Source organism: Ixodes scapularis, unplaced genomic scaffold, assembly GCF_016920785.2.
Source record: "Ixodes scapularis isolate PalLabHiFi unplaced genomic scaffold, ASM1692078v2 PGA_scaffold6__148_contigs__length_123643588, whole genome shotgun sequence".
Taxonomy (NCBI): Eukaryota; Metazoa; Arthropoda; class Arachnida; order Ixodida; family Ixodidae; genus Ixodes; species Ixodes scapularis.
In genome coordinates this window covers 8861208-8873249 of record NW_024609881.1, presented here as the reverse complement: position 1 = coordinate 8873249, position 12042 = coordinate 8861208, and the positions used below count along the sequence as shown (strand labels likewise).

Genomic DNA, 12042 nt, shown 5'->3' with positions numbered 1-12042 from the left:
CTTTAATCCTCAACTCAAAAGCGAATTGAGAAATCGAGTGGTCGTGACATGCATGGGCACGGGTGCGATGACTGCAAGCTTCTAACATGCTTTTTAAGCACACCAAACAACTTGTCGTTCAGAAGTGATAAGTTCTGTCGGGGCACTCACTGGCCACGAATGCAAATCCAAATATTCGCCGATGGATTGATTGTTGACGAGCACTTACGTCCGAGTGACGCAGTTCTCGCGTCAAATGCGCGAGCCGGGGCCGGCTGACGTGCTTTTGGGTACCGCGGATGTATCGTAGTGAAAAGGCTTTCGAAGGAAAGGAGGTACGAAACAGACCGCTATATTTTCAAATGCTTGCAACGAACAGCTTGCTTTGGACTGTCTACCTTCTTGCGTTTGGCCCACTAAACGATATGCGATTAGTAAAGTCCTAATCTAAAATCATTCATCCCAGCCCAAAATTCGTTTCACGGCCCCTCTAACTTTGTTTTAGTCTGATGTAGATTGTTTGCACAAGCTAATGATTTCAGAAAATCTGTTATACTCCGTTTCAGGATAACTTGGCAAACTGTGGAGGTGAGGGCCCCGCGACCGAATAAGAGCGTCGGAGCGAGGTACGTGACCTTACATCGTGGGAGCATCACCAAATGCGAGGCGTGAGGCCCAGAGGAACCGGCTGTCGTGTGCTAGCCAACCATTTTTCGACGAGCGTTCACTGCAGCAACACACCCGTCCACTAGAATAGCGAACACTTGGGGAAAAGTTCATGAGACGACCATACGCTCCATTTAGCCGCCAATCTGTGACAACTGCTAATGCCAGGGCACAGTGCAACAATCCGAGCGGAAACGGCCGATTACATGGCTGCGATCACCGGCGATGCCCAACGGCCACGGCGCTACAAGGCGAAAAAAAATCAAGCGGATACAGATGTGGCGTCACTTTCTTGACTTAAATATAGATAACTCATAAATTTGCGATTCTTTATTCTTAGTATCTTCTCGTCATACATGGAATCACGCGAGTTTAATTGCCGTTGAAAGAAAAAGAAGCCCGGAACTATTTTTTGTCTCGGAGGGCTCCGTTGCTGCGGCGGTAACGAGGCCCCGGTGGACTCGACCGTGGAGTGTTATCATGTGCCTTGCTCCGGCGCCCCGGTTGGGTGGCGGGGGCCACAGCCTCCACAGTTCACCCAGTTATCGTGAAACGGAGTCTGTGCCCAAACACTGCCAAAGAATATTGTGATAATGACAACAAAATGCAGTGCAGTGGCGCTGCAGCGGTTGCTGCGTGAGAACATGGGGGACAAAGTTGTAGATGCTGCAACGTCAAGATGCTGGGGAAAGTTGCTATTCATGAAATTGGACCAACAATCCAGAAAACATTGCGGCAGCCACACAAAAAGCACTGTCGAGCCTCACAAAAAAAAACAGGTTGTCTCTTTGGCACATTCCAAAAGCGTAGCACTTGTAATGCCCTTGCTCACGTCCACCCAAAACCACAGCCCTTTGCAAGCATTACATCGAATGGATTGTTTGTGGACACATGCACCGCCAGTTGGGCTCCACGTAATGAGAACCATCTTCATGTTTTGCAGCCCCTTCCCTCGCCACTCCCTCTTAACCCGCCGTTGTCGGTCCCACGCCCCCTCGGTGGTGCCCTAAGCCTGCGAGCAAAGGTAGTATGTGCAGCCCTTTTCGGTGCTGCCGAAAGCGCGGGAAAGTCGCCGCCCCGAGAGCAGTCTGTGCAACCTCTATGCCATCGGGCCTACATCCCAGGCTCAGACGCAAAAGAGCATGCATTTCAGAAACGGCACAGACCTGGGCGACCGGAACGGACTGCACCTGGGGTGTGCCAAAGGCCACCCGCAGGCAGCGCTCTCCCAGACGGTGGTGGTGCAGGCGTGCCACCACGTGGTGGGCGTCGCGGGACGAGGGAACCCGCACCAGGGCCTTCAGGGTCCCGTCCGGCTGCACGGCCAACGAGATGCGCAGCACCTGCGAGAAACGGCAGAGCCAAACGTCCTTCCTCCGTCCATCCGCGGCTTATCACGCTGGGCTCCTAGAAACCTCCGCATTTGCTTCCAGTCCACTCCCTTTTCCTCGATTAACGAGCCGCAAACAGGTGTTTCTGAAACCAAGGATTTGCACAAGAATAAAGGGAAACATTCGCTCGACTTGCGGACACTCATTTCACCAAGACTATGCGGGGGTGTTCCAGCCAGGTTTGAATTTGGAGCAGAAAATATTTCGTTTTGAATCACCCTGGTAGGAAACAAAAACTTGTATTTTGGAACATTGCGGAGCACTTCCCTATACGGGCAGAATCTGGGGAGGAGAGGGGACGTCGGAGCACCGAGCTGGACTGGGCAGACGCAAAGCTGGCTCTCACTCTTCAAACGCATTCCAACACGCAGCTCCGGCACCTGGCGTTCGCATTCCAGGGGTGAGTGGAGACCTTTGCTTCTACCCTGAAATCATTCCAGTAGGAGCACGTGTCCTAACTCGTATCACTATTGAGAAGTGGACGTATGCGGCGTCCCCAAAAATAATTTACGGGGCTCTTTCGCCGCAAAAGTAAACTATGCGTCGCCAAACGCTCCTCCTTCTCTGCCCCAATGTAGCGGTTCCAACAAGATGCCAAAGTTTCGGAACTAAACATTATCTTATTGCAAAGTGGTTTTATCAAATTTTCTATATGAAAATTGCAGCCGACTCGGCTCTTCAATGCACGGAGACCTACGGCGATCCTTAAAGAACGCGGACAAAAACGAGCCCCATTTTCCACCGAAATTTTCAAAAAATCACTCGTAATTTTTAATAGAGATCACGGTTAGTTCCCAAACTTTGGCATCTGGTTGGGACTGCTAGCACTACGTTTAGACATTTAGCAAAGAACGAGCATGGGGTGATGTATACTGTAAAGTAATGAGCAAGCCCCCACCTCCCCCAAATTTAGAGAATCAAAACAGGGAGGGGGCCCTTACTGGGTTCAACAATAACATTCCAGACGGCAGCCGCAAAAGTAATGAATTTTAATAAATAAAAAAATAATGAGGGGGGGGTGGGGGCACACGCTCCGCATTTTACGGGGGTTGCTATTGGCACAGCATCAACCGGGGCTCACATGATGCTCCAGTGACGCATCATTTCTGTTGGTGGGGGTCACATGACTTTATTTTTCTTGGCGTTTAATTATTCATTTAAAAATACTGCCAATCCCATTGGGATTTTTGCAGGTATTGGGAAAATATAAATATACATCAAGAGGCAAATATCAATAAATACGGAACAGAAAAATATTGCGTCATTTTTGTAATCGAAAAAACATATCAATTCAAGAATTGACAAAGTAGTTGTTTTTCAACTGCATCACTAAATAATTCAACACCTATATAACTAAAAAAAGTGATTATCTAAACTATTCCAGTCCCTTATGGATGAAAGAAAGAATGAGTGTTTAAAACTCTTGTTATTGAAGGAATACTCACCGAGTGTGTCACTATGTTTGTGTTCAGCGGCTCTCGCTTAACATACTTGTTTTTATCTATTTTAAATGCATCGTTTAAAAGGAGGAACATAAACTTCAGTGGACTGAGTCTTACACGATCAGCGATAGTCAATAAACCAGCTTTCTTTAGTAGTTCTGCCGGTGAACCGAAGTGATTGTATTTGTGGTAAACAAATCTGATCGCCTTTCTTTGGACATTTTCTATAAAACATATTTTTCTGCGTATGTGGAAACCAGGATATATTTGCGTATTCTAGTACTGGACGCACAAGAGAGGTATATACTAAAAGCTTTATTTCAGGAGTTGAACGCTTTAACATTCTCTTCAGAAAGAATAGTTTTGCCAGGGCTTTGTTCGTTATATATTTAACGTGCGCGTTCCAGCTCAGGTTGGATGCTAAAATGATGCCAAGATACTTATATTCTGTGACTCTGCGCAAGTCTACACCATGAACACTGTATGAAAACTCGAGAATATTCTTCTTTTTCCTCGTTAGGCACAAAGAAACGGTTTTGTCAAAATCTAGAGCCATTTGCCAATTGTCGCACCAATCGGTTGTCTATTTTAGTGATTCGTTTAGTTGAATTTGGTCGGCTTGGCTTGTTATCTCGTGATAGATAATACAGTCGTCGGTAAAAAAAATTAATATTTGCATCGATACCCTTAAAAATGTCATTGATATAGACAAGAGACAAGAGTGGTGCCAAAACGGTGCCTTGCGAGACAGCATACCGTACTTTAACTGGTCGAGAGACGTGTCCTTCATAACATACAAACTGAAACCGATTTCTTAGGCAATCTTCTATCCACGATACTATAGGACCCTCACCCATGATCTGTGTAAGTTTGTTAACAAGTTTGTCGTGTGAAACACAGGCAAACGCTTTTGATAGGTCTAAAAATATTACATCAATCTGGCTTCTTTCATTCATCCCGTCGCAAAGTCATGGATAGTCTCGACCAGTTGCGTAACAGTTGACAGTCCGCTCCTAAAGTCGTGCTGCTGCAAGCATAAAATATTGCGTTTATTAATCAATACCGTCATGAATTTAAGGATGATGTGTTCGAGAAGTTTAGAGCACGTGCATGTCAGAGATATATGTCTATAGTTTAAGGCCAAGGAGTATTCGCCGGATTTGTGAATAGGTACAACTTATGCCATTTTCCACTCAGTTGGCACAGAGGACAGCTGAGAGACCTGTTAAAAACTAGCGGTAAATACTTACTAATCCATTCGGCATACCGTTTTAGGAACATATTTGGAATTTCGTCAGGACCGTTACTTTTTGTGTGTGTCCAGTTGAAGCAATAATGCTAGAACACCTGGCTCGGTGACTGGTAGGCTTCCTCGGCCTTCAGAGTCCTTATTTGGAGTTGGAAAGGAAACTGTGTTGCCGTTGTCAGTCGTATAAACGGACTCAAAGTAGCTGCTCAATTCATCAGCCATTCTCTGTTTCTCTGAGGGTCTCAGACAAGTGGTTTTTGACTTTTTGGGGTTTAACTGGTTCCAAAATTTTTGGGGGGATGCTTGCAGAAACTCGCAAAGGGTTACGCTGTTGTACTTTTGTTTAGCTTCTTTCATTTAAGCACATTCGATTGTTCCAAAAGCTTTGTTTTGTAATCTGTTGTTCTAGAGTCTGTAACGTAATCCCTCTTAGATGACTTTCTAAGGCGTTTGATTCGACGTTTCAGGTGGATAATCTCACAGGTTATCCATGGGTTATGTTTCCTTATAACTTTACGTTTTTTGGGGACGAACTGGATAATGCAATGATTTACAATTGCTTTGAACCTGTACCATAGATCATCTATGCTAAAAGAATTATAATCACACATTTCGCAAAAGTCATAGACTGTAACGGGGGCGCGTGTAAACCCCCCCAACGCCAAAGCCACGACTTTCAATTTCTACCCAGCCGCTGTTCAAGTCCTTGCCCACAACATTCAAGTTACGCAATTGCGGAGACTAAACCTCACCAGGAAAAACTTTGGCAAACAGCGATGCTACCTCGTGGTTGTTGCCAAGCAGCCAACCAGCCGTGAGAATGACGGGATTGCAATGCGGAAAGAGCAAAAAGTGGAGATACCTGCACCGCGCGCAATGTAATTTGTTCTTTATTTCTGACCTAAAGGATGAACCGCGACCTACCCAATAGAAACAGTGCATATTCACGACCAAGGTTTCAGACAGCTTCGAGTCCAAAAGTTTGATCTTTCACACAAAATCGTCACGAGCAATCGGCCACCGAGAAGTGGCTCGGTTTGGCAGCGCCACTTACATACGGCAGAGTCCTACTGCTGCATGACACTATACGGCTTTCTTTTTTTTTTTTTCTCCAGCTGCGCGCCATTATCATTATCATTGTTGTTTCCATTTTGCCTCGTTCATTCGCTATTGCAGTCATGAACTCGCGCCTCTGATCTCGATCTCGTCTCGATGAATTGCGTTTTCAGACTATGCTCGCTTGGACGTCATTGCCCCATCTGTTCTTCCGCCACCGCAACGTGTCGCTAAGAAGCGCAGCGATTCTCAAGCTAACAGAAAGTTGCCCAATGCAAACGAAGGCGTAACAAAAAACAAGGCACGAAGGCGAAACCTGAAGCAAGGCACTACAGTACAGACCACTTACAATGTAACCGCTTATAGTGCAGGACCGGGTATAACGCGGTTTTTTAAAGCAGCGGTTCGCCTCCCATAGAACTCCATGTAATTACATACCGCTTAAAATGCAGGCGCGCGAAGGGAAATACCGGTTATAGTGCGGTTTCTTGAACAGCCCGCCGACCGACCAACGCAGCGAGTACACTTCCCTGTGCGACACTAGATAACGGCGCTAGCCGCAATCGGCACTCGCGGGGGCAAGGATGGCAAGGAGGTTGCTCAAAGAAGCGGGGAGAAGCGAAGAGAGAGGCTTCAGTTGCGATAGCGACGGAGGGACGCACGCACATGTTGTTCACGTGCGTGCGTCCCTCCGCTGCGTTGGAAAACAACCGCAACGACAGACCAATCGCATGTCGAGAAGTGTTCGCACGCGTTGCACGCCAATCGCAGGCCGGCTGCTTCTATCCGCAAACATGGCGTCGGTTGTGATCGTCGACGAAGACGGCGTGGTAGAAGCTCATCGTTCCACGTAAAAGCGCTATCCTTGACTGTGAATTTTCGTTGTGTGTCGCTATGATAACCCAGCACTTACTAGAAGGGAAGATCCACCTACTCGTGCGGCGATGTTGTGGCGGCACTCTCAAGACTGCAGAAACGCCCGAGTTTGTTTACTTCGACTACAGTGGTGCTTTCTAAACATTTGTGTCTTCGAACATCGCCCAGATTTCTTATTTGGAGCATTTCATGCCTGTGCTCAAGTTGAAGGTATTACTGGTGCGTACCGTATAAAGGATGCGAATTTTCACGCGTTTTCATCGCCGGAGAAAAGTGATTAGGGTTAGCAATCCTGAACGCTCGCAACGTCCAGGCAAAAGTCGCTCATTTCTTTCAAAATGTGTGACACACTTGAGAGAGAAGTGTACTAGTCTGGTGAAATAAAGACTTTCCTCAAACTAAGCTTTATTTTTCTTCTAACATAAAATAAATTCTTTTACAAAGGTAAGTTGTCTGATGGCATGCATTTTGGCCTGAAAAATTGATGTTTTGGTTATAGCGCGGTACCGCTTATAGTGCGAATTTTCGCGACTCCCGCGACATACGTTATATGCGGTCTACACTGTACCACCAGTGCTCTTCATAGTCATGCGCTGGGGTTTGGAAAGCAAGGAACTTGGGCTGAGCTTCAGATGTTCTTAGAGTTGGGCTGTTATCATCTTTAACTGAAATCGAGTCGTTACCCGAATGCTTAACAATGCTGATTGTCACGAACCTGAGCACTTGACTCGAGGTCATGAAAATTGCGTACATCACGGTGTCACGTGATTCTCTGTGAAAATTCGTTATGTCATGTTACGTTGCGATGTCAACAACGTGAATAAATCTAGGGACGTTTTCAATTTAAATCAACTTAACACCGTGATTCACGTGACGTGACGGGGTCATGCGACGTGACATTACTCAACAACGTGTCTCGACAGCATGACGTCACGTGACCATGCGACACATGGTTAATCATAGCACTGCCAATACAAAAGCGCCACTAAATACTATAAAAGGCCAATCGCGTGCCACTGGAGACTCGCATGGCGTGTCCTTGAGACAGCATTATTAAGCCGAAGAAATGCCACTGAACCCCACAATTTTTCATAAATAGCAATTTTGTATATGACGATTCGATCGACACATACAAATACGCCTGTCAATTTTTTATTCCCAAATATAAATTTTTTAACATTAACAAAAAAAAAAAATTACCGTAAACGTTTTGAACCGGTTACCGTTATACTTTTTTGGGGAACTTGGTTCTGGTCAAGTTCCGAAATGGCGGCAAAAATTTCAGTTCGGTTCAGTTCCGGTTTGTCTAAAAATAAAGGTTCGGTCCCGGTTTTTGGTTCGGTTCTGGTTCGACAACCGGCTATTCGCACACTCCTCAAAATAACTCTAAGGGAGCTGAGCAACACTGGCAGCGCTGCCACCTGCCGAAGAGCGCACCAAATGAGCTCCAAAACCAGAACATAAGCCGGACTTGTGGTTGGGCTTTCCGGTCTGACACTCGTGAATAGCAGCCAAGAGGGGACTCGCGGCAGAAGTTTTTTTTCTGGCTGGATAGGATGCCTGTGTTGCCAAATAAACTCCCCCCGTAAGAACAAACGCTACTCGGATACAAAAAGCCGACAGGTTACCTGCCTTGATTTGTTTTGAGCTGTTTTTGCCCTCTTTCAGAGTAATCTGTCAGGTAACGAGACACATTCTGCATCCGCTTTGTGCCAAGTTACCTGTTGCTCCCCTTTTCTTTCTTTCGTCTTCTTTCCAGTCTTGATCCTCGTCCATCATCACCTTCAACTTTTTCTCCCGCGCTTTGAGATGCTTGTAATCAGTCTTCTTGTCAAGCATCTCAGTATAGTGATGAGCCGCCGCAGCTCATCGACTGCCGTGGCTCGTGACCGCAAACAATTGGCGCTACAATGTTTAGCAACCACTCGAGTCCATACATGGAAGCTAAAACAACACCTTCTCTAGCCAGTTTGGTAGTACGGGGGTAGAGATTGCGACTACTGAGCAAGAATTTGTTGGCTCGATTCCCGCCAAAGGACAAAGTGATTTTTGCAAGGAATGTATATAAAGTGTCTTAAGGAGAGTCATGACCGACTGACAGATGTCGAGATGATGTATGAAGGACCCCGGCGAGGCTCTAACCTGGGTCGGTGCGGTGCTAATGCCACTCAGCTACAAGTACAGCTGGTATGAACGGGTCAATGTTTTTGTTTGAATGCAAAAGGGCCGGTTACAGGTTTTAGGTGAAAATAAATAACTAAAAATAAAATGAGCAAATAAAAAAAAAGAAGGGCTAATAGGATAAAAATAAATCAAACTGAAGAAGAGCCCTCGAACGACTTGAACTTGTCGTGGCAAAACAAACACGCCTAACTTATTGTTTGTTTTCTTTTTCCACTCTTCCGTCGCTCTCATTCTTTCTCCGGGACCACGGATAATAACGATGTACTGGTTTTAACAATCAGTCTGTAGACTATAAACGCTCCGTTTGTGGTCCAGATACAACGATAATCACTTATAACATTGAATTTGGGGGTTTTCTGATGATCGTTATAAGTGGATTGCATGGTACAAGCGCTTGGGGTTTGCTGCATTCTGCTCCCGTCCTCCCCCTGACCGGCAGACAGCCTGCTCGAGTGACAGGCGGGGGTTTCGCTCACCGGGACGTGCTCCTGAAAGAGCGCCAGCAGGATCTTCTCGAGCTCGTCCGTCTCGACCTTGGGGTCCAGGTTGGTGACCTCCACCTCCACCGAAGGCACCGAGAAGGCGGCGTCCGTCCTGGCGGCCATCTTGCGCTCCACGCCCACCGCCCCGATTTGGTGCAACGGGTGCGGCGTCGGCAGCAGCGCCCGGGGGGCCGGCATCGCGGGAGGGGGAGCAACTCGGGGGAGCGGAGGGGAGAAGTGCAGTTGGCGCCACACCGAGGTGCTCGGACGGAGCTCCAAGGACGGGGGCCGCAGGGGCGACAGGACGGCCCCTCCTGGCACCTGGACGTACGACGACAGCACACCGTGTTTGTAGCCTCTACGGCGTAATCTGTTGCAAGCTACGAGCAAAGAAGGTTTTTCGTGGCATGGGAGCGAGCAACCTCGTGTCAAGTGGTGCAACGTGCCACCAACGAAAAATCCAATTCCGTTAGAATGCAATTCTGCACCAAGAGATGCTCGAGTGAATTGATACAGTTATGTGACGAACTTCCCGACGTCACAAAAAGACGAAATAGTAGGGCCTAGTTGGTTCGGTATACGAGGCAGAGTCAGAAAGGAACTGCAATTGAAAATCAAATCTAGCGATAGGCTGCTGCACTTGAAATAAGTTTTGACCACCACAAGAGGGAGCTGTGCACGCCGGCCAGTTGACTTGATGGGAAATGTCACGCGACCACAGAACTTTCAAAATGGCCACCCCCTCGTTAGCACGCACCAGGGAGGAGCACCGTTCGGTTATCCTATTTTTGGGCGCAGAGGGTGCAAAACCTGCAGATATTCATCGCAGGATGCTGAAGGGGCACGGAGACGCCTGTGCATAGACGCTTTCAGGCAGCTGTGCATGGGCACCGCCATAACCGACCTTCAATTTTAGTTTCCTCTTATTGTGTTCTTCACTTCATCAATGCCAAAGCAAGACAGGTTATTGCCACATTAGGTGCTACTGCATCTTACTCCCCAGCATAGGCCTTTGTGAAGGCTCAACATCTCGGTGAAGAAAAGGTCGGCATTTGGCGGCTCAAGCTATTGCTTCGGTAGATGTACGAGTGGCACAAAAAGTTTTAAAGTGGAGCATCCAGTTTGACGGACACACCTCGCTCCGGCAGGGGCTCACACTTCAACAACGCCGGATGCAATCTCTGCTCTGGAACGGCTCACACACGGGAACCGGCGTGTCACCATCGATGAAGTAACTGAACAATTGAATATTGGTCACGGCTCGACACACCATATCATTCACGATATTCTGCAGTACCACAAAGTATTTACCGGGTAAGTACCAAAAAGCTTACGCCGAACCTTCAGGAGCGGCATCTGAATGCTTGCGAGACGCTACTGCGATGCTACCAAGTCGAGGGAGATGATTTTCTTTGACGCATTGTCACCGGCAATGAATGCTGGGCACCCTACGCCCAGCCACGGACAAAGCGAGCAAGCAAGGACACACAACGTCACCAAAGCCCAAGAAGTTCGAGACAGTGGTGGGCGAGTTAATGCTCAAGGTCTTTTGGGACCCACAACAGCAGTTCATTACATTCCCAAGAGACTCGGTGTGAACAGTACATCATACTGCAACCTGCTTAAGAACCACCTGAAGCCCGCAGTCAGGTCAAAGCGTCGCAGATTGCTCGGCTCAAGAGCATTGCTGCAGCACAACAATGCGCGCCCTACAGCCGTACAAGAGCGGAAAAAATCAAAGGACTGCGGTTCAAGTGTATTCTGCGCCCACCCTACTCGCCAGACTTCGCACCGAGCGATTTTTCCCTATTCAGACCCTCAAAGGGGCTTTCGGGGGAAAGGGTTTTGATACAGATGATGACCTCAAAACGGTGGTGCATTCCTGGCACCCGAGTCGCCACAAGATATTTTTTCCCACGGCATCTATGCACTGGTAAAGCGTTGGTGCACAAATGTCGAGATAGGAGGCGACTATGTTGAAAAGTAGTTAAGGGCTTTTCACAATATCCGCGCAAATAAAAAATAAACTGCGATTACTTTTTGACTTTGCCTCATATTTCACGTGGAACGCGCAGCTAGGAGGGAAAAAGAAAAATGCAAGATGAAAGAGTTGAACCCCGTACAACACACAATTGGCTCAGGGTTTGTGTGACGCCGCTCACTAAACGCCTACTATACTTCTTTCACCTTAGGTCCAAGCGCGGACGATCTTATGAGCCAAAGGGCCAATCAAACAGCGCAAGAAGCGCAACGTCATGACGTGCTCTCTGCGCTCGATAGGACTAGCCGGCACAGGAGCACGCACAGCGAGACGGCGAATGCCGGCTAGTCCTATCAACTGCAGAGAGACATGACGTTGTGCCTCTTTCGCTGTTTGATTGGCCCATCGGCTCATAATATCGGCCGCGCTCGGACCTAAGCTGAGACGGAGTATAGCGCAGGTGTCCCCAGCAAGGAGTCACGTAGTGGCGTCCCACTACGTCACAGCCAGATGTAACTCCAAACCCGTGGCATCGCGTGACATCCTGGTGTCAATGTTACTAGCTCAAGTAACATTGAGCATCGAGTCCCGGTGTAACGTGACTTTTCTGAGTTTCTCGACAGTGTGCCACGTGATGCTACGACACGGCAACTTGACACCGTGACGCCATGTTGCCCAAAGGAGAACTTAAAGGAGCTGTGCAACAATTTCGGTGCTTCGCTTAAATAATTGTGGG

At 47.6% G+C, this 12042-nt stretch overlaps 1 protein-coding gene across 3 annotated transcripts in view; it reads right to left on the bottom strand.

Annotated features, from left to right (window-relative positions):
- Positions 1-12042, bottom strand: part of LOC8042239 (meiosis regulator and mRNA stability factor 1) — a 262432-nt gene that overhangs the window by 212559 nt on the left and 37831 nt on the right. For all 3 annotated transcript variants that reach the window (XM_042294539.1, XM_029971129.3, XM_029971130.3), the window contains exons 9-10: positions 9320-9646; positions 1812-1988 (exon numbers count right to left, since the gene is read on the bottom strand). In XM_042294539.1, the coding sequence (XP_042150473.1) occupies positions 1812-1988; positions 9320-9646 (504 nt within the window). The remainder of the gene's footprint in view (positions 1-1811; positions 1989-9319; positions 9647-12042) is intronic.